At 36.9% G+C, this 27,909-nt stretch overlaps 1 protein-coding gene across 1 annotated transcript; it reads left to right on the top strand.

Annotated features, from left to right (window-relative positions):
* Window positions 1-27,909, top strand: LOC123654053 (transcription factor Sp9). The gene is given in 6 exon segments (XM_045590013.1): window positions 1-21; window positions 24-78; window positions 81-122; window positions 125-175; window positions 26,495-26,568; window positions 26,782-27,909. Coding segments are annotated over 6 exon segments (1,371 nt in total).

Below are 27,909 nucleotides of genomic sequence, written 5' to 3' on the forward strand. Positions count from 1 at the left end.
ATGGAGTCGCGCGTGCGATCGATATACGACCTTGTGGGCGGGGAGTAGTGTGGGCGGGGCCGGATAAGAGGCTGGGATTGGTAGGGCCGCCCACCCCGCCCCGCACGGCGATCTCGCCCGCACTCTACACGTATACTCGCGCGCCGCGACACGAGACGTCATGCCGACGCTCCGAGTGACACGTATCGTGTAGACACGGCGTATACCTTTCCGTCGTCGATTGTCAGCGTTTATCGTCGAGTATCGTTGTTTGTCGTTAACTATTGTTGTGGAATGTGCTTGTGGCAATGATCACCGACATGTACGCGCCGCTGCCGGCGCCGCCGAATAAAACTATTGTGAGTTTGATTATTTTTATGCAATATGTGTACTTATCAAATATCATACGTTGTATATTGAGCTCTTTTTGAATGTTGCTTTCGCATACATCATAATAATAATAAACGTTATTTAAATAAAGTTCCAGATATTTTTGTTCAAAACCTTAAGAGTCACCGTCAGTCATTAATGAAATGAAAAAATAAAATTATTAAAATATAATTTCCTAAGTTAGGTACTTCGATAAGATAGAATATTAAAGAATTATCCTAAGAAAAATTGATATCTGATATCTCAAAAACGAGCATGAGCATTTTAATTGAAGTGTATTTTTTTGATACGTAAGTTAAACGAAAATATCAAATACTTATATTTCTTTTAAGCAAATCTTTTGTGTATTATAAAACAAAGCATTAATAATTTATTACTATATGATAGTAAACAGCCTTTATTTCCTTACAAAAGTTACACAATGTTCAGTGTAAAATAAGAAATAAGTAGATATATGTAATTTTATTCCGTCGGCAGTCGCTTACAAAAACATTGTCATGTTGACATAGAGTCAGCTGTTTTTAATTATTTATTTTAGCTAACGTACCTATATACAATTAAAATTTACTTACTTATATAAATATATCTAATAAATGTATAATATTTAAATGAAAATTTCTTTGCTTGGTTAAAAATAAACGATGTCTTACGATAACACTAGAGTTGAAAGTATGGTGTATTAGGTAGTGTACGTTTAACACATTTTAAATAAATATTTAACACGAGCTAGAATTCTACGTTTTATTGACGTAAAATATCAAGTCGGTACATAACAGAAGGGGTAACATTCAAAAAGCAACAAAAACTCTTATTGGTTTTTCTTTCCTTCTCGACATGAAAAAAAATCCTGTGCCTAAAAGTGAGATGTTACAGATAAAATCAATTGATTAAAAAAATAGCCTTACAGAAATGTATGTTCAAATAAACAAATTTTACAGCTGTGTACCAAATATTTATATAAATCTCACTCACAAAATTTAATCGGGACTGACTGTCACTGTCAAAATCAACAAATGAATTTCGCACGTTTGACACATCATTACATGTCAAATTAGAAAAAAGAATTTCAAAACTAATAGCACAGACAACCAGGCACGTCATTTTGGCGATTATCACCGCCATATCCGTCTTTCTTCCGCCAAAATGTTTGTCACACAGAGGTATTACAAAGTACAGTCGATATCATAAATACAATTTAGATTTTTATTTCTAACAATTGTACCTATTTTATTTAAATGTAAAGAATTTAAGTTATAAATAGCTTAAATATTATTTCTACTTGTCAATGACACAGATAGATGAAGTTTTATGTATTTTATTTTACATTTACATTTAAAAAATATATAATTAAACAAAAAAATTTGAAACTACTCGAGAAAAAAAATATTTAAATAAAGCTTGTCTAATAACCCAATCCATATTAACTTATTAATTACATGATAATTTATAAATTTCACGTTTACTATTACAAATTACAGAACACAGGTTAAAGGATACACAAGTTACAGGATAAACATACCTTTATTTAGAATAATTTGGTACGTTTGACGTACATACGCATAAACACAAACACACACACACACAGCCCCACACACACACACACATACACACACACACAGCCCCACACACACACACACACATACACACACACACACACATACACACACACACACACATACACGCATAGACATAAATACAAAGGCACGCTCTCATGCAAATTCTTTCGTATGCACAGTTATACCTACACATACTCGCACACACTCGCGCATACGCAAACAAAAATAAAATCTCCGTCGATATTATTGATTATTAGAATGCTTAAGATACATTTGTTACCAACTGTATTAATCGGATATCAATTTCTATTTGAAAGCCGGTGTGCCGTTATTAGATTTATGAAGCGTTGAAACGTAGAACAATAAGGTATTGTTCTAACGATTTACAATTGAAAGTAATCTTTCTATTCCACCAATACAAATTTATTTGATAATTTCACGAACAATGGTCGATGTTCGTACATTACGATCGTGATCGATATTGATGTGTGTATCACTTTATCGTTTATACGATTTTCTTTATGAGTATATCACTTATTATACGTTTGTATTTTGTTTGATATGTTTTTTTTTATATTATCTATGTACCACCCAATAATGTATCTCATGTTTAAATGGTAGAGAAGTTCATGGACGGTACCGTACCTACCGTTACCGTACATAATACCCCCCACCCCCCGCCACCGACAGGAGATTAGGAGATACCTAATCTTAGTGGGGTCGTTGAGTATGAGGCGTTAATTACTTATTTATTTATATTTAATAATAAAGCTTTAGCCCTATAAACTTTTAACGGCGCTTTAATATCTTAACTTACTAGAATTCATTAATAAAGTCTCTATTTTACGATTGATAACAATAACGGACAAAACTATGAAACGGTAATATTAAAAAATTACAAAACTATGAAACACTAGTAGGTATAAGAAACCTAGAAAAATCCCTATCAAATCTAGAACTAAATCACATCTAACAGTTAAAAAGGTTTAATAAAATCAATACACAGTCAAGAATAACATTCGTAAATCGATGACGACACGTCGATATATCAAATCCATTATGCGTATCTAATAGATTTTTTTGGCGCTGGCCCATTCACGGCGCTCAGCGTGGAGCCTCGTGAATGGCCATTGTGGCATTGAGCCGAACCGACTGACAAACTTTTATTTGTAATGCCCCTAAATGGCTGTTGTCGGGATTAAGGTGCTTGATGCATTGTCATTCCCGAGTGGAAATCGACAAATCTGAAAGTTACCTTTATATTACCTTAAAACGGTACAAAGGATTCGCAAGATCTGTCACTTCTGATACGAAGTACCCTTTTGTGAGAGATTAAACATTTTAAATAGGAGATTACGGTTATTTGGAGTGTTTGCGTTTGATGCGCTAATGGGAAGCGGTTAGGTTATGTTGATTTTTTTAAAACAGTTTTATGATGTTTTAGAGTAAATATGTCTAAGTTAAGTGGCTATATCTTGGACTATCATTAGTGTCAGCTGCGATTTTGGTTTGTTTTTAATACAATTCATTCATTTTAAATAGAAATACTACTAGGTATTGCAATAAGAAAAAAATTATATAGGTATTTTTTTAAAGACACAATTAGAAGCGGCAATTTCAAAGTAAAAACTTAAGTCAACACCAGAATAAAAAAAAAGACTCGAAATTGTCAACACACTTCATTAAAATTTATCTAATTAAAATATTTGTCTCATGAAGCAATTATGAAAATAATAAATCCGTCCCGGGCACGGTAGCGACGGCACCCCACAATATATCTTTTTTATCGTCGGAACGACGTGTTTAACCCGTTCATTGACAAAAGGTATTTAAATGAAGCTGTCGAGGAAATTATATTTACTGCTCGACGACATACCGTCCGACCGTTAAATACTCACGTGATTTCTGTTACCGTTTTAGATTTGTTGACAATATTTAAGTTACATTTACAACGTTAAACTGAGGCTGTGCGTATGGATCTTAACAGGTACGAAAATAATAATTTTTATTTTGTATTTATGTGCCTATATTGTATTTATTTCGAAGATAGCTCTTTGAACCATTTTGGAACTTGAATATACATGACGGCAGTTATGATATTATATTTCAATTTTTTGTTACAAGTATTGTAGGAAATCAGTTATATTAAAGGGCGAACAATAATTATACAAGTAAATATCATAATTGTTTACAAATAAAATAATAGTAATATTAAGAATTTATTTTATGAATTTATTTAATGATACTGAATACTGGGACAGAAAACCATTGTAATTATTAATAAATGATATCAATGAATTAAAATGAGAGTTTACTTAAACCAGTCCAATTATCATTGTGGTAAATAAGTAGATAATAAATAGTAGTAATATATAATATTAGTAATAAAAGTAATAAGTAAATAATATAATAGTAGTAATAAAAGGTAAAGTAAGTATAAATAAATAATAAATAAATATCTTATGACATACACACACTGTCGTCTGTTCTACTACTTACAAACTTCGCCAATGGTACTAGTCAAATAAAACAAAGAACAGTGAACGTTCATTAGATGTTCTACAAACAAGTAAGTTAAAATTAAGCGTTCGTTAAATCTTCATCGAGTTATTTATGCCAGCATCAGTCAACGAAACGTCTGTCGCGAGACAAATTTAACAATGCCAGGCGACACAATACGTAAAAAAAATTCGGATAATGATGTGCGAATCTGTCAAGATGAGTGTTCTAAGTTATTTATTGAGTAACTCAAGTAATTCATTCTGGTGGAATTTTACACTCAATTTCAACGCAAATTTACTTAATTCGTATATTCAAGGACGTCTTATATTTTTGTTTTTCTATAACATTAAGGAAATATAAACAAATAAAGTTTTATTTATATATATATTTATTATACTTACTAAATTTTAATTTGTAAAATGACGATTTGAAGTTACTTTAGAAGTCTGTTTGAATAAAGCTACTTTGATTTTGAGTTTTACTAAACGAGTATGCTTCAGCTTGTAAATATCCCACAGTTGGGCATAGGCCTCTTTCCTCATGTAGGAGAAGGATCAGAGCTTAATCTACCACGCTGCTCCAATGCGGGTTGGCGGATATATTCCCTACTATGAGTAACGATTGCTATCAGGTGTACATGATAGCGACCGGGACCGACGGCTTAGCGTGCTCTCCGAGGCACGGTGAGGAGACCCACAAGGACTGCACAAATACCCAGATCAAACACCTGTATGGCCAATACAAATGTATATCATGTGCGGGGTTCGAACCCGCAACCGCCAGCGCAACCGGCACTAAACGAGTACCAAGAACAAATACGCGCACACATATACACACAATCACTCACACACACACATACACACACACTTCCCTTATTATTTGCATTTTATGTAAATATGATCGTAGTTATATTGTAATGTCTAAAATAAGCCTATATAAATTCCCTCATTATACTTTTTCGTAATATACTTTTTCGTACCCATATAAACGAATAACATTTTGCTCGAGTACAATCATTGCATGTGAACTTCTCATCGTTACTTTATTAATTAGCATTACAAATGAGTTCTCTAACCTGTATATATATAAACAAAAACTAATAAAGGGTATATATATATACCTATCTATGTATATACATATAAAAGGCATTTTAAAGACTGCACGTTTAACATTTTATATACATACCTATAGCTTAAATTATAAAGCTTTGAAACTTTACGAGAAAATATCTCATAAGTTAATCGCAATAAGAACTAAAAACGCTTAACAGAAAATGATATCAGTAAATGTATTTATTGGCTATAGAATTATAATTTATTCAGGACATGTCTATTGCGGTTTTTAAACGCAGCAAGTAAAAACAACTCAATAGGCTCAACCACAGGGACGCTACGGTTTCCTGCCATTCCCGCAAATGACCTTTTAATATACTCGGTTATACATATTTATGGTTTTTACTCATGAATCGATGATATTGACGCGAAATTATGTTATATAATTATTAAGATTGCAAACAGCTGATGGCTTCAACGGAGAAAGAGTTTGTTGGATATAATATCACTATTAGCATACTAAATAACGATTGTTACTCACGTCAAGAAAATGACATGAAGCTTAACGTAAAATATGTTTATTGTATATTTTTATATTAAGGTGATTACTTTATATTGATGTATTTATGCTGTCAATTTAGTAATAATGTAGGAATTTTAGTAGTAGTAGAAATTAGGAATCAACGTTAAAATTCATTTAAAAACTCTTGAAATATTCATACTCCAATTACTTATAATATTGACTTATATTATCAAAACAGAAAAAAAAAATGTTTGACTGATTCTATTACTGATAGAACTTACTTTAAGTTAGATATAAAGTAATTTTATTTATTTTATGAACAACTACAACATAAGTAAATACATAAATAAAACCAAAATATAGACATACTAGGTACTTAATATTCATTTATATTCTAATTTTCCATAGTAAATGTATGTGTGAACGAATGAACATAATAATAAACAAGAAAAGGGTAAGATGGTGCCGCGACGGTCAATTTCACACTGTGATATGATTCACTGGTTACCAACTGCAGTCAATCATTATAACTTGCGTATCTCGGTGTACCGTCATGTTTAATTTAACCTTTTTCTGCTCTTGTCATGAAATATGCAACATATCGTAATTTTAAATGGCTAACGATTTCTGATTATAACGTTTTTATCCTATTCTGTTTTAATAAAAAATATTTCTACATCCGGAGCTCACACTCAACTTATAAATTATAAATCGATTTCTGACCTTTAAGATTCACCGCAGTTTTTAATACAGACAGCATCACTCAAAAGGTCTTCAATTTCAAAAAGTCTAATATATCTTTAGATCTTTAAAGTGCCTGATTCGGGCGTCATTAATGTCATCAGAATGGGCTGTGGTCGGCTTCTGTGTTTGTACACTAATATTTATTGTTACGGAAAAGTAGAACTTCATTTCAAGGGTGAAGGACGATAATCGTACAATAGGTCGTGTATATTTGCAACTCATTGCATTAGCCGGGCTTGTTAGTGGCGAGGTACGGGCAGTGGTAATGAAGGTAAAACGCAAGTCACGAGGGTAGAGGCGCCGTGCCGTCATCGCGTCCTGTCAATACGTGATGGCTCGACAGCGGAAAAGGTTATTTTCAAAGACGCACCACTAATTAATACCCACTACTCGATAAGATGCGAAGGAGCGGTAACTTCTTTGTTCTACTGTCGACGCGATCTACCAACACGGTTGCCTATTAGTGTCAATGAAGTATCGACGACGCTTTTCATCGGCCGATGACGATGATGATTTAGTTTTTGTAGATGTTATTTCAAGAAAAATATAAGCGCACCAATGTTTTATATTAATACTGACCCCGCAAATGTTGTTTTGCCATATATGTTATTAACCCCCTTAACCCTTTTTTATTTTTATTTTTTTTTTTTACGTGGGGAAAATCCATCATGGATACCCTCCAGCGCGGGGGCGCCAGAGGGTTATGTCAGACTCCTACTGACTAAAAACCACCACGTGTTAGCAGTCATCCGCCTGGGTGGGGCGAGAGGGGTCGCGCTAGCATTCGCCACCTCGCCTCAGCGGTAGGCCCGGACAAAGCTTCCGGACCCCGGCATGATGGTGGGGTGGCCTCGCTCACAACAAGGCCACCCCCAGACGTATGGGGTCGTGTCGTCCGGCCGGCCGAAGTCCCCCGACTATCGACCGCCGACCCCACTATTACGAGGGGGGGGAGGAGGTGGGCAAACCGCCTTCTCCTTGCCCCCGTACGTCTGCGCCGGAGTGGGCCAGCAGAGGCGTCTTCCTCTCTGGCCCGCTCCGCGGTCTCCTTCTGCCTCATTACCTCTTCGCAGAAGGAAACCACCGCCTGCCACGATCTCTCGCTGTCAAGCATGGCCTTTACGACACTCGGCAGCGAGAGATCGCTTCCGATAACCGCTGAAAGCGTGCGCCGCTGCGGTTCCCAAGTGGCGCACGCCTCCAGCGTGTGGAGCGCCGTATCTTCTGGCGCTCCACACTCGTGGCAGGCTGGAGTCGCCTCCCGTCTCGCGATTTGGTGCAGGTACTTACCGAAGCACCCATGTCCGGAAAGCACCTGCACCAGACGGAAGGTCAGCGGCCCGAACCGCCGCCTCACCCACTTCCGAAGGACCGGCTTCACTGCGTCCACCGTCCACTGCCCGGGGACTGGCGAAGCCAAGTCCTTCGTCCACCGCCGCAACAGGGTGTCCTGCGCCAGCCTCTGCATGCGTGCGAGCTCCTCCCACGTAGGAGACTCCCCCCGGGATCTCCTCGCCGCCACAAAATGATATGTTTCGGCGAGGATCTCCGCCTGCAATTCCCAGGGGGGATCGCAGGCCAGCACGCACGCCGCCGTCCAGGACACCGTCCGGTAACCGCGTATCGCCCTCGTCGCGATGACCCGCTGCGGCCGTCGCAGCTGGATTTTGTTGGCGCGACCGAGGGCGTCCGCCCAGAAACCCCCTTAACCCTAACTTAACCTAACCAACCTAACCATAACTTAGGGGTATGAAAAGTAGATGTTGGCCGATTCTCAGACCTACCCGATATGCACAAAAAAAAAATTGATAAAAATCGGGCAACCCGTTTCGGACTAGCAAAATATAAGGAAGATTTATCAATAAATGAAATCTTAGTTAGTAGTAGAAAAGAAATTTATTCAGTATAAATAAGACGTTTAAGGAAGGGGTAAAAGGCACTGTTTTTCTATTAATGAAATCTTTATATGTAAAAATATTTATACCTGTTATGTAACTACGAATAATGTAAGGTAATACAGACAAACGTAAGTATAAACCTTTTTTCTCCAATACTATTCCAAATGTTACTAAAAGTGTTACAATAATTATTAATTTGGCACTTTGATCTCAAAGAAAGGCGGTGGCCCCCCGGAGGCGTCTCCCGCCACGTCTTGTCACTCTAACTAATCCTTCTTATCAAATGACCGGCACAAATCTGATACAAACCAACAGTGACTCGCATATTCAGATATGGACCAGTTTCGATATATTTCACAACGTTTATAAATCAATGTTTTGTAATGTTAAATCTTGTTCATAAATATTACATAAAAACTTTGAAACTACAGAATCATCAAAACTTACATTTCCTAAGATATTATGGTACACTGATATCTCTGGATAAGTCTCAAGAAATCCCAATTTTGGACTTTTATATGAAACGATACGAAAAATGCTTTGTATAAAAGGCTTGTAAATTTTTTATAAGATTGATATAAATAGTTACCTGTAATAAAATTTTATTTTATTTTATGATTCAGAAAAAAATAACGATTGAAAGGATCACATAAATCGGAACAGTACAAAACTATAAAACCATTGCAAATGTTCCATTATCTCCGTTGTAAGTACTATCGGAAATTGCAACTATCAACTGTAGCATCCGGCTTTTAACTGTAAATTTTCCGTTGGCAATTTGTTATTGTGTAAGACTGACGGATTTAAACAAATAGTATTTCCTTGTATCCCAACGACCATTAGCTATAGCCGTATTCGAATAAGCTATTAAAATTTTCGCTCATATTAAAAGGGTTTTTGGTTTAAACAATTGTAAGTCTCAATGTTACATAATGTTTTAAATGTTACCATAAAAGAAACACTAAATAAGTATGAGATGACGTCAAAAGTTTTAAGAACATTAAATTACAAACGATTACTGTGTTCCTTAAACAAGAATTTAAAATATATTTCAATACAACAACCGGAACACCAGGAATATGTGCCACACAATATAGCGTAAAATTAACAAATTGACATTTAAAACGAGACGATCTGAAATCCCTGATATTTAATATTAGAGGGTCGTAATGGTACCATTAGCTCCCTCCGCAGATATTTTATGTCCTCCACGACGCAGACAAACCGCCATGAATACTCTGCACTTCACTCGAGGGCTTTGAATCGCGTCTGTCGTTAATGGTCACAATGTTCACATTGTTGATCTCTAGAAGGGTCCTTAGTTAATTGTTAATATTTAAAAATAAACGAGCGTTAAGTTACGAATTTCTTAGTAATCACGTCTAACGTGCGTATGCACAATTATCTGACATATTAGGCAACCAACAGACAGCGCTGTGGTCGTTGCGGTCACTTCATTCAGTGCGTCCGATGTTACTCATTCATAACCAATCCAAGCCACAACGTTCAACTTGTAGAATAACATTCAGCATATACTTAGTTTAGCACCAATTGCGGTTGCAATTAAAGACCATTTAATCGTTGATTGCATAAAAAGTCAAATGATTTAATAAAGCTTAAAAATTAAGACTGCACTAGGGATTTCTAATCAAAAACGTTTGCGATGACGATAAGACTTATAAAATGAAAACGAAACGAAATGAATGCGATGTACTTAGGTGGTCGCGTGGCTTACACCGCCCGCTGTGACCGACACTGCGCTATGCTAATTCAATTGTGTTATGAGAGCGGATAGCGGCGAGCGATACCATCGACTCCGCCCGCATTATCATAATAATGCGCGAGTCACCTCGCAGACGCGCCTTGACGGTGTCGACATGCTCGATATCCGATCTACAAACGATACATGACTACAGAAATAAAATATGCACAACAACATGTAAGCGACGTCGGTGTATATCTAGTTATGGCGTTGTTCGAGTCGCCGGAGAATATAGTTTAAAGCAATCGTGTTGAGTCACGGAGAGGCACCGTCTAATCGATTCGCAGAAGTGTGAAAAGTGGCGAAAGCCGTTCTCATGGAGCGTCGCCCGCGGGTACTCCGATACTCACAGTTCTTGTCGACAATTACATTCATCTAGCGGGATGCAAATTGAATTATGGGACTTTTTGTGGTCTTTCATTGTTTAATATCACCGCTTTGTTCTTTCGCCGCTCCGTAAGTACGTGACGATCGAACATTCAGCGCCTTGTAATCGTTGGTATCTCCTTTAACCCGTGCGCCGCAATTGTTCTGTTGCACTACGTTCGTGACGGCAAAATGTAGTGCTTTATTTTATTACTTGCCTAATTATTGCTATTATTACAAAGAACTGTATTATTATTTAACCAATCACATTTTATATCATTTTTTAAATAAGTTTGCATTTATTATAGAAGTATCAATGTAGTTTGGCATGCAACAAAAAAGATCTAATTATGTATACAAAATTAATAACGCGTCATTTCATCTCAGTTTGAAAACTGAGGATCTTAAAACAATTTTTTTCTGTTATATAACCCAATACACACGCAGTTCTCACAAGTAATAGAAAACGGAATATATTACTCTGGCAAAATAATCAATACAATTGTACCTACTAGTACATTTTGATGACATGAAACGTCTTTTTAATTGCTTCTGTAGTTGTAGTTTTAATTTGACATATGTCGTTGCGGTTTCATTACATTATCCTATACGACAAAGTTATATTGATCCAGAAATTAAACGGCATATGTAACGTATAAGGCCAGTACCGCATAAAGAAGTCAAGAGCTCACGATAGCGTTTTCGAAAGCCTCCGGCATCGTGTTCGGAACATTTTATTTGTTTGTTACTATCATAAATGGAGCTAATTATTATAATTTCAGCGAAAATTATTGGAATTATCTTGCTACCAAAAAATACGTGAATTTAAATGGAGTTTAACGATGTTTTCTCGGAACTCAAAAGACGCGCGGCCGAAGGCGATGTCGAACCGCACGCAATGTTGTAGGAATTATTTACAACCTTGAACTTACGTCTACTTTCAATTTGAGATCGATACGTGTAAGATAAATGATTTTTAATTACCATATAAATATATTTAAGTCTAGATTTTATATTTGCACAGTACTCCATACTTATAAAGGTGGATAGATATGATTGTAACATATCTAAACATCGCAGCAGTCAACGCAGCCAAGATGTTTCAAAATGTATCTTTAAAGCCTAAACTTTAAATTAGCAATATAAGTATTTTGTGAATTCACAAAAAAGGAAATTTTATATTAACGTACCAAGCAGTGTGTGCAGTGATATTATGTTTGAAACCAAAGATCTATAGAAGGGGATCCCTTGTTTCCATTTCGTTTCTCAGTTTTTACGAAGTTTCAAAACTGGTTTGTCAAATTGGTGTTCCTATTATCTGCACTCCGTCGGTGAAGGTCGACCGACACTTCAAAATTTTTGGAACGGATTCCGTCACGCAAAATATTACTGAACGTTTTTTTTACTGTTAGAATATAAGAGTTATAATAATCTTAAATTACTCCCTCGTAATTAAAATAATGAAATAAACCATTACTTATAATAGTGCAATTAAATTATTAATATGTTAGAGACATATAATAAGTGTTTAATCTCTAAAGAATTTATATATACATTGTAGGTCGGCAAACAAGCGTACGGCTCACCTGATGGTAAGCGATTACCGTACCTTATAAGCAAGCGCATTGCCGACCGATCCCCCAATCTCCTCACTACAGGAGTTTTGATCACCTCACTCACCACAGGAACACAGCACCGCTTGCAAACAGTGTTATTTAGCTGTAACCTTCTGTAAGGTCGAGGTACTTCTCTAGTCAGGCTGCTCCAGATTTTGAGCAGCATATTTCCTGCTGTGCCATACCTCAGTTAGACGTATGATGTATGATATTTTTTTTCAATCAAGTGAATAAATATTTTCGGTAAAAAGTATATCATATTTAACGTCAGTTAAAACGGTCGGTGAGTGAAGGCGTGAAACCGCGCTAGTTATAATGGTCATTAGAGCGCTTCACGCTCCCACATGGCGGTCTCGAATTGTGCCGCAGCAAATTATTTATTTAAATGGAAATTATCGACTTGTGACGTCCGCTTTTCACGCGCATGTGTGTTTAATTCACCGACATATGCGTTAGAGGGCCTAGTTTTTGTATTCGGATTGAAATCGTCACGCTCTATTGACATTGGTTCGCTTTTAGTCCTTTTTGTTTAAAAGGCCATTTCATAATTTTCTGCATAGTCTCAAAATGTATTAAGTAAATAAAAAAGATATACAAGTACATTAATCTTGTTTTGTTTATATCATTAACTACATTTTCTTGTTTTAATGTCTTTAAAATTATACTAAAATTATTAATGATATTTATTAATACAAATAAATATATAAATATCTCTCTAGCTTCGTGCTAATACACACAACACACGTCATCTGTTTCTATAACGTTTAGAGTCCATCGATATTGGTTACGTTTTAAATTTTTCTTTAAGCTGACGTTTCTAGTTCTCGACTGGAAACTAAAAAATGAACTTTGTAATATACCTATAATGATGATATAATAATGTTCATTAAAATACAATAACTTATATGTAATTAAAAAAAAATACCTGTACGTAGTAATTAAGAATAAAATTAGAAGGTACAAAGTAATATGACTTAGGGGCATTCACTTTTAGACAGTCACACGACCAATACCTATATAGAATACATAAAAATAGAATACTCTGCTACGAAATAAGTACAGATGCACAAAAACTTCTTTTGAATTAATTACATCTGTTGGCATACGGCTGACGACACGTTGACACAGCGCTCAGCACTGTCTGTTGCGGGTTTGTGGCGAACATTTTTATAGTCCATACAGGTGTCTATCGTGGTCTAGATGTTTGTTTCAAGGCCGTTGAGCGAGAAGCGTTTATTTTTATTAATACCGGTTCAATTTATTGATATCTCATACAAATAGCTTAACATTATGACCATTAAAGTATGGTTTATTTGTAATTCCACGCTAAAATTGACGTTTGTCGCATATGACAGCACTGAAATTTTTTATGATTTAGTCCATAGATAACACATATTTGATATAGTCTAAGCGCGGGCGTACGTGGTCGGTCGGTCGCGTGTAGTCGGTTAATGCTGAAGTAATGTCTTACAGTCATTATCTTTTACTTAATTCTCAACTACGAGAAGTAGAAGAAAAATACGTAGTTGTATAACTTTTAAAAATCTTTTGTAGTTATTTATGTGTTCTTTAAATAGTGAAAGAATGAGATTGTATGTGTAATTTACAAAATTGTTTTTAATGTTTTATATGGGACGGATGACTGCTGTGGTGTAATCGTGCGTGTGTCGTGTCGACGGCGCCTAAACAATGACGGTCGCAGGTTCGTTTTCGCGTTAGATATTTGTGTTTATACAAATATTTATTTCCTGCCTGGTTCTTAGTCCTTGCGGGTCTCCCACCCGTGCCTCGGAGAGCACATTATGTTGTCAGTCCTCGTTGTTCTCATGGACTAATATATCCGCCTAAGGATTTCTCCTGGCCGCACCCTTCTGGGTCAAATAACAAAGGTCATGCCCTCCTCGCTGCAGAAACTGTTCAGGAATAGAGCCGACCAAAACGCACCTCCGCAACCGACCCACAGCGGGATGAAAAAATCCTCGCTTAGCGAAGGGAACGGAAGCGAAGTAGTGGGAATTAAAACCAGATGCGTGGCTCTGTTCATGGACAGCGAAGTAGAGAGGATGGGAATAAGTTTCTGTCGTTCCGAAGGACGCGATCGGCTGGCGATTTCGCCGGGGCTCGCTTTACTGTTAAAGGGTAGCACGCAAAAGACAAGTATAAAGCGCACTAAAATCACAGCGCTATCGCAAGAACAGAAGGGCGACTCGACCTACCGTCTGGTGCGTTTGAATAACAAATCCATCGTGCTGTTCGAGTGGGGAGAGACGACCCCCTTTGCGCAATCTAGTGTGTGGCTACGCCGGTTGAGCGAGACCCCCGGTGGAATCCCCAAAAGAATTAGCGTGGATTCGATGAGGGTCGGATATGATAGAGGTGACGTATCTGATAGGTACGGTTGCCTAATGGCCTCCAAGTACAGTGAGATCATAGTCTACGAAGACAGGGGGGAGGATCTCGGATATCTAAGACCGAAATCCATAACACCAACACCTCCTGCATCTCCGGCCGTCGACGAGTCCACGCTCTGCGGCTCGGAGCGCCTACAACAACGGATCGAGACCCAGAAGGCAGAGCGAATTAAGGCAAAGACCACACCTGAACCTAAGCTGAGCTCGATGCCATTGGCGACCTTTATCCACGCAACCATCTCCCCAAAACCAGGCAAGCTCCCGCATCACCTCTCTCCCAAAAAGGCTGGACAGGGTGAGCGGCAATCGGCGGCGCTGAGCAGGTTCACCAGAGACAATAGTCCGAGGCACCCGGAGGCGTCACCGGCCGCTCGTACTAAGGCCGACATGGGACATGTAACACCGCCGAGACTTCGACCTGCCTCCACACCGCTACAACATGCGGAGAACGCCCTAATCGAGTTCCTGGCGATAATAAAGGCAAACCGCGAGGTAAGCCTAGCCACCTGCAAAAAGATCATGCAGGCCTACCAGTACGATCACCAAAGATTACTGGAGGTGGAACTCGAGGAAGCCGAAGCGGCCATATACAAGAGTGAAACCCGACAAATACTCAAGGGCAAGATGTCGGGTAGGTATATGGCAGCATATAACAGCACAGCAGGCTTCGTGAGCGCAGTCGAGTCGGAGGGGAATGTCGAGGAGCCACAAACCTTCGAAACACCTGAAGGGGACCCAGTGGTGGTTGTGGCCAGATGCACGAAAGTAATGCTGGGGGACCGGATGCTATGGATGGCGAAAACCATCTCGGGCGACCGGGACGGCTTACCGACCGTGCCCTGGGAACTGCCATCACTGGAGTGGATAAACGGGGTACCGGGATGCGGCAAGACAACTCGCATAGTCGGGGACTTCGATGAGGACACGGAGGTCGTGATTACGACCACAGTCGAGGCGGCCAAAGACTTAAAAGAAAAACTGGCGCACCGCTACGGCAACAAAGCCAAGCAAAAGGTGCGCACTATGGCCTCCGTTCTAGTTAATGGGTTCAACGAGGGCTCAAAAATCAACCGCCTAACGGTGGACGAGGCCCTCATGAACCACTTCGGAGCCATAGTAATGGCCGCCCGACTATCGGGAGCTCAGAAGGTAGTCCTTATCGGAGACATAAACCAGCTGCCGTACATCGACAGGGACAACCTGTTCGAAATGCGGTACTGCAGACCAACCCAGATAACAACCATCTCGTGCGAGTTGTCATGCACGCATCGAAATCCCAAAGACGTCGCCCTTGCCATCAGCGAAGTTTATAAAGACGTATACAGCTCAAGCCCAAAGATCCGATCTTTGCGAGTGGAGAGCCTCACGGGCGCGCGTATTCCTGCAAGAAGAGACCGAACCTTATACCTGGTCTTTACGCAAGAGGAGAAGAGGTTGCTGACTGACCAGGGATACGGATCCGGGGAGGGATCGCGCGTCTTAACCATCCACGAGGCGCAGGGCCAGACCTACGAGGACGTCATTGTCCTCCAGACGAAGGCGAGGAGGCTCAGGATCCACGACAGCGTTTCGCACGCTGTAGTCGCGGTGACTAGACACACCAACACCTGTGTCTATTACACCGACGACCGTGACGACGCAATTGGTCGCTTTGTGGCGAGGGCAGCGGAGACCGCGGATAAGAAAATACTCGAGCACAGTCTCAAGATGGCGATTCATCACAGAGATGCCGCCGTCACTGAGAGTGTGCTTGACATGTTGAAAACTATTGGCGGGTGAAGACACTTGTTTGAATGAATAAATAGTGTGTATATAAACATAAGTACTAAGTGCTAAATTAAATAGGATTAATTATATAAATATAAATACTAATTACTAAATTAAATAGGATTAATTACATATAACATAACGTGTACAAATTATTTATATTTAACATGTGTAACAAATTAACTAAGATTAATTATATAATATTAATTTAAAAAAAAATTACATATATGGTGATAAATATATAAGAATATATATAAAAAAAAGAAACAAAAAACGAAAAAAAAAAATATCTTACTAACAGTAACCTAGGCTAAGTGTATATTGTAAGTAGGCCAGTAGGCCATAAGTGTATATATAAGGTAACTAGGAAATAAGTGTACATATATGATAACTAGCATATAAGTGTAAATATAAACTTAGATAATAAAAATAACAGTATAAATACAAAAATGTCAAGAAATGTACACAGCTTCTACCCCTGGATAATTGTAAGATAAAAGTGAAGAAAAGGAAAAAGTAATAATAAATAGTAGTAATTATATATATAAGTAAATTAAGTTAGCATAACTTTAAATTTTGGTCGGTGGACTCACGTAGGATTAGAGATACTAAGCTTAGTTTAACTAGTCTCTAAGTTGCATATGTAGGTGCCAAGGTAATCGAGAGTAACAAAAAAATAATTGGAATAACAAGAGCACGGGCATTATAAGCCTGTGGATATATATTGTAATAAAAAAAAAAAAAAAAAAAAAAAAAATATATCCGCCATCCCGTAGTTAGTGCAGGGTGGTCGATTAAGCTCTGATCCTTCTCCTACATGGGAAAAGAGGCCTATGCCTAGCAGTGGGATATTACAGGCTGAAGCGAAGAGAAGCAGTGATGAGTTCACATTCATATCACTATTTAATGACATTTTAATATGTAATATGTTTGGGTTGCTAGTGAAAATAGTAATGTCTTTTTTATTTTACAATTATCTCTTTTTCAATAAAATTTACGTTTTATTAATATTATTTAATTAAAATTGCAAACAATATACATAAAAATAAAACATAGAAATAAATAGCTTTTATAAATAAATAAATCCAAAAATATAAATAAACTCTCCCTACCCTAGTCCTCGCGTCTAAAACAGTTCTGTATTTTTCAACAGTAAAAACTCATATTACCTCAAATACAAACTTTTCTAATACATTCGTATTCCTGACACACACGAAATGTGTTTTCGCTACTTCTATTTTCTTCTGCTATTTTCAGCTTTATCAAAATCATCACCAGTTCTTAGTGTATATTAATATCACTGGTACTTGACTAGTTTTATTATCCTAAAATAAAATGTCTATTCTAAACAGTATTTTTTGCAGATAATAAATGGAAATAGTAGAATTTTCTACAATTATGGCTCAAAAAGCGACAATATGCTTACAATATTGTGTCTTAGTATAATCAATACATCCCCTCGAGTGTCGTATTACTGGCGACGGAACTAAACCCCTTGCCTCCTTTCTCGTAATTAGGCAGTATATTATAGAATAGTTTCGAATTATTCCGTAATTTGATGTCACGCTTTAATTGGAAAGTGACAAACTAATAATAATTGTCTTGATATTTTAAATACAAACTAATACATTAATTACAATGAGGTGGTGAGTTTCACTGCTGAATATAGTAATCAATAGGGTACTTAAAAATGTAACTGTTAATTAAATTTAAGTAAGTTTTGACTTCTATTAGTTAAAACAAACCACATAAGTATTATAGCATCAAGTTGATACAGTTAAATATCCAATAGTTTTTAAGATAAGACTTTGGATTAAGCTATATCTTTAAGAATATTACGTTTCAAAATACATTTATAACAACTACTAGCCAACCCGTGCCCACTTAATATTGTAGTTTTCCTCTCGCTCGCATTTCTCCGACTTGATTTACATATACTATTATTTTTCACTAAATTTTTTGTTCGATAACAATAAAATATAGCCTATGTCACTGCTGAATGTTGTAGCTTTCTGTGAGCGAAAGAATTTCATAAGCGGGTTAATATTTGCGAAGATTATCCGCTACAAACAAAGTTAGAAACTTTATAATATTATTATAGATTAAGTGCAAACGGTTAGTATCCAATACTAAATACTAGTCTTTTTAATCACTAAAAAGTTATGAAAAAAAATTATATACACATTTTTATCGATTCAATAATATTTTGTTAAATAGAACAATATTCAACTGATTAAAATCTTCAACGTGTAAATGTATTTCTGTATAATGTATACAATGGGGAAAGCGTCGCGACGGGATGCGAACAGCGTACTGTTTCACCCGGAATTAACTGGATAATACTATAATAGTGCAATTAGCCATTGGCAATTTACTCTCAGATTATCGATTATACCACTCGACTTACTTTGTTCTCTATGTTAAAACAACTACAGCAGTCTTTGTAAGTAAATTATTTTCTAATAAAAACGGAACCAACTACAAACAATTCAATACATACTAAGTAATATTGGATATGAATTAACACGACGACCCCCAGTAGCATGTAAATAATTTATTTGGGGTACAAAAACACACAACACAGTAACATACAACTAAACTATATTTTAAAAAAACGTATTTTTATACGACTAGGGTAGCAAATAATCGTACGACCCACCTGATAGGAAGCGGTTACCTTAGCCTATAGACTTCTAAAACACTAGAAGCATCTCAAGCGCGTTGATGACTTACCCTTTACCCTCCCCAGGAATCGTGGCTACCTTACTTATCACGGTGTTATTTATCTGTGATCTTCTCCTTGTGACTAATACAATCATTTGTCATGTGTGGAAATCAAATCCGCGATTGCTTGTGTGTCAATACATATTTGGGAGAGTGAGGAACGAGGTGTTGAGTTCCTCGTCCGCAATCACAAAGGGACGATCCTCCGACCAGACGGGTGTTTTGTCTGGTGGGCTACTGCCCCCACGGTTGTTGTCGGGATCTTGTATATATACTCAATCACTTTGATAGCGCGATGTAGGTAAGATAAGTCAGTTTTTCTCTAGTTACGTAGTTCGTAGTCGCGCGATGGATGTCGCCACACATATTTTAATACTAAATTGCACTTATTAAGTTAACTACTTACCAAACACTTTTTTTTTTTAATAAAATTATCTCCATGTAATAAATAACCAAGTCAAGTTCAATATGATGTCGATGACTAGTATCATTACATTGAACGGCGTGTTGTCGAAAAAATATTAGGTCATAAGTATAGTTATGAATTTTATGAAATACAATTTCCTCTGTAACGACTTCACGATCATCTTAATAACACGTCGAGGGCTAAGCGTTTCGCTTGAATATTCATTTTGGTTCATCATAATTTTGGTAGATAATTTTAAATTATCCAATCTGAACCGAACCAGCGTCGTATGTGCTCCGGTATTTTTTTTTATTCAAAAGTTATTTATTGCGCTAAGCCGTTATGTTTTTTTTTTTTTTTTTTTTTGATAAACAAACAGTGTTCTTACTTTTGTAAAAAAAAATGATCAGTAAAGTTGACCTAAAAAGTATTCGAATGGTATATATTTAATTTTGAATTGTAAGTAGGTAGGTACCTGTATAGAATATGCACCTACCTCTACAAAAAATATTTACTTTATATAATTTGATTGTTATAAAATTATTAAGCTAATATATCTTTATAATGAATTTTAATTATCGCATTTCTAAATATATATAAGTATGATTATTATTTAGTTTCTGATATCAGCCTATACCGGGTCAGCTTACACCAGCATATAAATTAGCTAAAATGATTTATTTCATTTCCCTGGAAAATGTAACTTTATGTTGTTATTTTAACCAATTTCAACGAACAAGCACTAAAACGATTATTAAAAAAGAATTATAGAATTTAGACATAATAATACAATAAGTGTAACAACTTTATACTGATTTAATATGGTATTTAAAACATGTACCACTAGGTATATTTTTACGCTGATATGTAAAAGATATTTGACTTCATACTATAACTTAAAGATACAATGAAAACAATAATTAGGTAAGTACCTCAGTCATCTTAAAGTATTATAAAATACAAATGTCTTCAATCGTTCACTGTTATTATGTAGTTATAGAAGTACACAAATACGATATAGGATGTATTAAGTGCGCATTGATTAACTTAATAACTCCCGTTTCTAGTTAATAGCGAAGCCTGCCCGCAATTTAGTAATTCGATTTATTGGCCTGTTTAAAACATCCGGCTACCTTTCAAACCACATAATTTGCTTTATTATTTTTCTTATTCAACAACTGCAAATTATATTTTATAATTACAAAAGTCAATGACACATCTGGGGGCACGGTAGTGCCCCCGCCAAGACGAAACAAAAAAAAAAAAAAAAAAAAAAAAACGAAAAGCACTACCTATCTTTTCTCGAAGTGCTTCGTCGTTTTTTTGAACCCTCATAACTTGGGTTTGGATTATACTAGATAAACAAAATTCTGGGGATATGATGTCAATATTGAACTTATTAAACATATAAAGTTTGAATTGCATAGCTCTTATACTTTAGATTTTATTGATATCTAAAAAACCCCGATTTCGTCACTCACTGATGATCATCAAAATTCATAGAGTACTTCCTGAAGTCCCAGAAAGCTGAAACTTGGTATGTAAGCTAGAATTAGTACACAAACAACAAAAAAATTCTAAAACTTGGAACTTTTACCCCCCAACCCCTTAAACTAGGAGATGGAAGTTTGTATGAGACTTCCGCAAATTTTGATGCTAGAGGTCTGAAAATTGATATAGGGACTCCTTGTTATTAATAATAATAATAAAATAAATAAAAAAATAAAAATCGGTTATTAGTTTATGTCGAAAATTTACATTTTGTAATTTTGGTATTTAAGTTTTGGCGGAGATCACCGTTTGCATATCAGTTCAACATAAAATCAAAAACAGCGTGCTTAAACCGAATATGGTGAAGATTGGATGATATTTATGGTATAAAATGTGTCGGAGGTAAAATGCAACTATAATATTGTCATAAGCAACTTACAAAAAGAAGTGAAATCCCACCAAAAACATTTTCATGTAAAATGTTGCCAAGACGAGATCATATGGCTCGCACTGTCAAAAAGTTATCAGATCTCATGTAGAGCCAAGCTTCTAACTCTACACGCCCTAACTCTACAAGCCCTAACTTCACAAACTCTACACCTTAGTCAAAATATGTGGCTTGGCCGTTTCGCTACCGTCACGTGGGTGTAAGGTGAAAAATTTTTTCACTGTTTTTTACTTTTCTGTCATACAATAGTTCTATTAAAGAAAAAATAAAAAGAAGAAGAATAATTGATATACATATAATACAAATAAAAATAAAAAGAGAAAATATATTTATATAAATGAGACAGGAAAGTCGTCATCTACAACATCGGCAGCCGGTAGTAACGAAACGGCCAAGCCACATATTTTGACTAAGGTGTAGAGTTTGTGAAGTTAGGGCTTGTAGAGTTAGGGCGTGTAGAGTTAGAAGCTTGGCTCTACATGAGATCTGATAACTTTTTGACAGTGCGAGCCATATGATCTCGTCTTGGCAACATTTTACATGAAAATGTTTTTGGTGGGATTGATATATATAGAAAGTAATTGATACTACAATTGATATTCAAATCAATACGAACGATAAAGCGCCATTATATACACCTATTACATCACAAGTAGTTCATAAAGTTAAAATTTGAGCGTAGGTATACATTCTGTTGTTCATATTTAGGTATACTTATTTTGTTGTGGGCCTATATTTATAATAATAAATAAAGAAAAACTTTTTATATGTAACGTAAGACCGATTCAATTACCTTAAAATCAAAATCGTGTTAGTTAAAAATGATAAGTAACTATAACCTAAAATTAATGTTAAAAAAAATTAAATCAGCACAGATAAAACCGCACGCAACAGTTACCTACAAATAAATAAATTTAAATAATTGACTTTAAATTATGACTTCGTATTTTTAACAACTCGTTTTGCACTGGTCTTTAGAGGTACCAATAAAATGTCTCGTGATAATTAAAGTTTAAAATCTGGAACATACATAAAGTTGTCCGTAAAAAAAACACACTTAACTCGAGCACATATCGCCGGCCGAGGCACGCTTTATTCTTGACCGTCTTACCTGTTCCAATACTACAATTTCGTGCTCACGTAAGGTGATTTCGTTTTATTCCGGCTCATATTTTTTATGACAATGATCTTCGTCATTTTTGACAAGGAAAAGGCCATCAAGTTTGTAAAGCGACGGATGGCGCCGCTGTGTCGGCTCGGGCTCATCTACGCTTTGATCCAATCTGAGGTTAGTTGAGTCAGTTGACGACCAATTACCTATATCATTCGACCCGCGCCCAAATGGAGTATAATGTTTACTGTAATTATGACTCCAGCTCTCTCACTTCTCACATCGATTTTATATTTACAAATATACAATATAACAGTGAGAATGATTTTAAGAAATTAAATTTTAGTCGTACACAGTTAGGGTAAAAGCCGGATAGTTGTACCACTTAAAAAAACTTTATAAACACTATAATTTAAACCCTAATGCATGCGAACAGAAATTTTACTGTAATCTCAAGCAGTAATAAAAATATACAATAAAGATAAGTTACCAATATAATTTCAAAGCTTATCAAAGTAACTCAGCGAAAGATTTTTACTCACAAGCATAAAATTCGAGCGCCTACTCATCAGGTTTATGAGGCATCAATGCCTACACGGGAGGCACTGCCGATTACGATCAATCGCTAGTCAATTAATAGCCTTACATAGTGCATTCAAAACTGAGGCATGTGTTCCATCGAGGAAACTATCCGGCTTTTAGCCTATATTTGTACAAGTGTACACTATTTGTATAAAAGAGTCACGATAGTCCAGTGGAAAGGATACGAGGACGGATTATTATCAATTTTTTCTATCCGGGTATTTTTTTTTAAAGTGCTTACGAGTCAAAATGCTCAGACGTGTAGTCTGTAATTAGTATCTAAAACATAGTGACGAAGCCTTCGTATTTTGGAAGTAGTTTTGAGAACGATATAATTAATCATTGATCCGCATCGGAACAGCGTGACGGATTAAATTACAGTCGATGTTTCTAAAAAAAGTATTTCTCCAGTAGTGATCCAATGTTTACATTAAACACATATTTTTTATTTGTATTTTTATTAGTTATGTTATACTTACCTATATTTTTTTTTAAGAAAATTCATTTGATTATTATTTAATTTATCATATATGTAGATACCTAAATATAATACTTAAAAAATAAAATAAATCTAAATATATATATTTTATGTAAGTTTTTAAGTGTGTTACGGTTTGTATCAATATGAACTGAACCGATTAAGTCCGTAAACGTCCCACTGCTGGTCAAAGGCCTCTTTCTCTCTTTCTTAGCCATTTAGGAGAAGGGTTGGAGCTAAAACGATTGCTTAAGTTGGATAAAATTATCTACCAACTGTAACGATTGTTGTTTGGTGTCTATGATAACAACAGGTCTCTACGGTGTTCCTGGTTTCTGAGGTTACGGTGCAGATGACGAGGCTATTCATCTACACCAGAAATAAATGATGATATAAAAACCAATATCTGCCTCGAAGGGAGTCGAACATGTTATCGCCAATATTAAGGCTATACACACGACTACACTAAAAATATGGTATGTATCAATATATTGTTGTATCATCATTACAGCCTATACAGCCCACTGCTCGACATAGGCCTCCACAAGTTCGCGCCAAAAATAACGTGAACTCACGTGTTTTGCCTATAGTCACCACGCGAGGCAGGCGGGTTGGTGACCGCAGGGCTGGCTTTGTCGCACCGAAGACGCTGCTGCCCATCTTCGGCCTGTGTATTTCAAAGCCAGCAGTTGGATGGTTATCCCGCCACCGGTCGGCTTTTTAAGTTCCAAGGTGGTAGCGGAACTGTGTTATCCCTTAGTCGCCTCTTACGACACCCACGGGAAGAGAGGGGGTGGCTATATTCTTTAGTACCGTAGCCACACAGTACAGTACAGTATTGTTGTATCGATATGTCTTTATCAAAAGACTATAGGTAATAAATAAATAAATAAATAACACACTCTCAGTAGGATGTATCCTATCTTGTATTTTCACACAAGATTACGGCACCAAACAAAATAAACACAAACTAAAAGTTATTTGCTGTGACGACTACTCCAACCTGTCAACATGAAAATTAAAAAAAAAAACATTAATTGTTGAACACCTACAAAAAAATTCAAAAGTCAGATCATCGGGTACGTAATTAAATAACATTTTTTTTTTTTTAAGTCAAACTTCTTTAAGCACGCTTGACTTGGGGGGTAAGCTGGTGAATGCGTGACGAGAGCATTACGAAAAAGTGTGATCGCGCGAGGCGATCGGAAGTTGAGAGGGTGTCTTCCTCTCTATCTCATTTAAGTTACTGAAGATAGAAAGAGAGAGACATTCGTTTACATTTCGTAAGTTTTACTTCAGGTGTGTGATCTAAAACACACTCGTTTTTTGTTTAATAAGTTTACACGATTAGAAATAAAAAATTAGTAGATAAAGAATGAAAATATTTTATGTTTTCAAAGTAAACACATGGAAACAACAAGTGGAAAGGTATATTTAATAGATAGTTTATGATACTATACCATAGAAGGTTGATAGTTATTTAAGTTAACTACATAGAAGTACCTAATAAAGTTGTATGTGGTCATCAAACAAAAACATTAATATTTCTAATCAACCCACATAGATATAGAAAATAGATATTGATGATCTAGTAGTCTTGTTGTGTTTTATTATTTTTATATGCTAATCATTCTTATCGTGGAGATAATTAAAAAGGTGGTTCCGTTTGTTTTATTTATTTTGCGTATTGTAGTACAAAAACTGTTTGTATGGGAAAAAATTTAATTAATGTTGACTATTAATAGTTACCATAATTGGTTGCCAAAAGACAAATTATGAGCTTTTAGAATGTACACAGGACAGCGTACATATTACATTTAGGAATATAACATATATAGAATTTACATAGATGTGTATCTTTATAGTTTGAGTATTATTTTAATTTATGTGTTGTTGAAGCTAAGAATGAGTGTTTTTATTTCTTAGTTTTTCTATTGGCATGATCTCTCCTTGATCTAAAGTTGACCAACAAATGTAGGTAATCATTACATAGTATAAAAAAGTCACTTCACGCTGTCTGTATGCTTAGATCTTTAAAAATACGCAACGGATTTTGATGCGGTTTTTCTTAGTAAATAGAGTGATTCTAGAGAAAGTTTGATATGTATAATACATGCATAATATAGTAGAGGAACCCTGATAGTTTTTGCAACCATGGGAAGCCATGGCAGGTCGCTAATTAAAGAGCTAAAAAGAGAGATAAAGCTCACTTTAAACTTAAGGTTTTTGGCTCTATGTAAATATATAGAGCCAAAAAACGTTATGTAGTTACATAGTTAGATAAATATGAAGTATATCAAGTACTGTTTTCAATTCTGAGTGTTTTCTAGGATTTGATAAAATCCAGCAGTTGTAAACCCGCGCACATTGCGGCGACAGCTGCGCCAATCACAATGTAATGGGCGTGGCACCGCGCCCCGGCCCGGCGACTCGTGATCCCCGGATTATATTATTGCGTACAATGAAGCTTTTTTATTGAGCCTTTGTCTCATATTAGGGTGAAATATCCGGTCGGATGTTTCTTCTCCGTTCGTTTTATTGTAAGCGAAATGAATACCGATGAAAGGATGGTTCGTGATTTACGCATATATTTTTATCTTTATATTGGCGCCTTTGCATAGAACTGTATATAAATAATAACGCATTGTAATAATAACGGCGATACTGAGGTAGCACCGACCACCGCAGACAGCGTTTATTAATTACGACATCCCGCGGCGTCGAGCGGTAGCGGTCGGGAGCTGTCACCGCTCTGCCTAATTGTAAATACGCTACCTATAAACTCCTTACAATTTATTTATATTGTTTTTAAGCGCCTTAGGCATGAACTGAATGCTCTGCATTAGTTCCCATACACATATATTAGAACATAAATCAGACCCAGACGATTCTCACGGTCCCAAAGTCGACGCTTAATTAAACCTCGATAAAGTGTTCATTCGAAGATATTAATTATTTATTGTCTATCTTTGCAGGAACACCCGAGTCTACGCGGCACGCCTCTGGCGATGCTCGCAGCACAGTGTAACAAACTATCGAGTAAATCGCCACCCCCATTAGCTGATGCGGCAGTCGGCAAAGGATTTCATCCGTGGAAAAAGAGTCCCGGTACACATTCACCGCCTGGTGCTGGCGTTGCCCCACGCTCCCAGGCACAAGCTTGCGCGCCATATGCACGGGCCCCCACATCTTGTGCCGCAGCACCATCATATGGCAATGAACTTTACTTTCCATCATCGGGTGACCAGCTGCTTGGAAAAAGTGAATCAAGTGCTAGTTTAGGGTCTATGTATTCGAGACATCCCTATGAATCGTGGCCGTTTAATGTTGGAAGTGGTGGCAGTAGTGGTGCACTTAAAGCAGCAGAAATGGGTGGCGTCAGTGCCGTGGGTAGTACCTGGTGGGACGTACACAGCGGTTGGCTAGATGTTGGAGGACAGATGGCAAATTACGCTGGACAAGATTATTCCCAACTTACACATTCATTATCTGGTGGAGCACATTTATTGCCTCCTGCACCTCACCTCTTACAAGATGCTTACAAATCTGTACTGCCTACTCAAGGGTCTTTTGGTCTTCATGGTCCCGGTTCACCTGCGCCGCCAGCTCAAGCACCATCGCCTCGATCACAGAGGCGGTACGCCGGTCGAGCTACATGTGACTGTCCCAATTGTCAGGAAGCCGAACGATTGGGTCCCGCAGGAGCACATCTTCGTAAGAAAAACATACACAGTTGCCACATACCAGGATGTGGAAAAGTATACGGCAAAACATCACATTTAAAAGCACATTTACGCTGGCATACCGGTGAGAGACCGTTCGTTTGTAACTGGCTCTTCTGCGGTAAAAGATTTACACGCTCCGACGAATTGCAACGGCACCTGAGAACACACACCGGTGAAAAGAGATTCGCATGCCCGGTATGCAACAAACGTTTTATGCGATCGGACCACCTTGCGAAACACGTGAAAACGCACAACGGTGGTAAGAAAGGAAGCTCAGAATCATGTTCAGATTCAGAAGAAAACAGTCAGGGCGAGACCGGCGGTGGAGGCCGGTCTCCTGAGCACCCCCTAGACGTGAAGCCGGGGGCGCTGGTGTGA

Source organism: Melitaea cinxia, chromosome 5, assembly GCF_905220565.1.
Source record: "Melitaea cinxia chromosome 5, ilMelCinx1.1, whole genome shotgun sequence".
Classification (NCBI taxonomy): Eukaryota; Metazoa; Arthropoda; class Insecta; order Lepidoptera; family Nymphalidae; genus Melitaea; species Melitaea cinxia.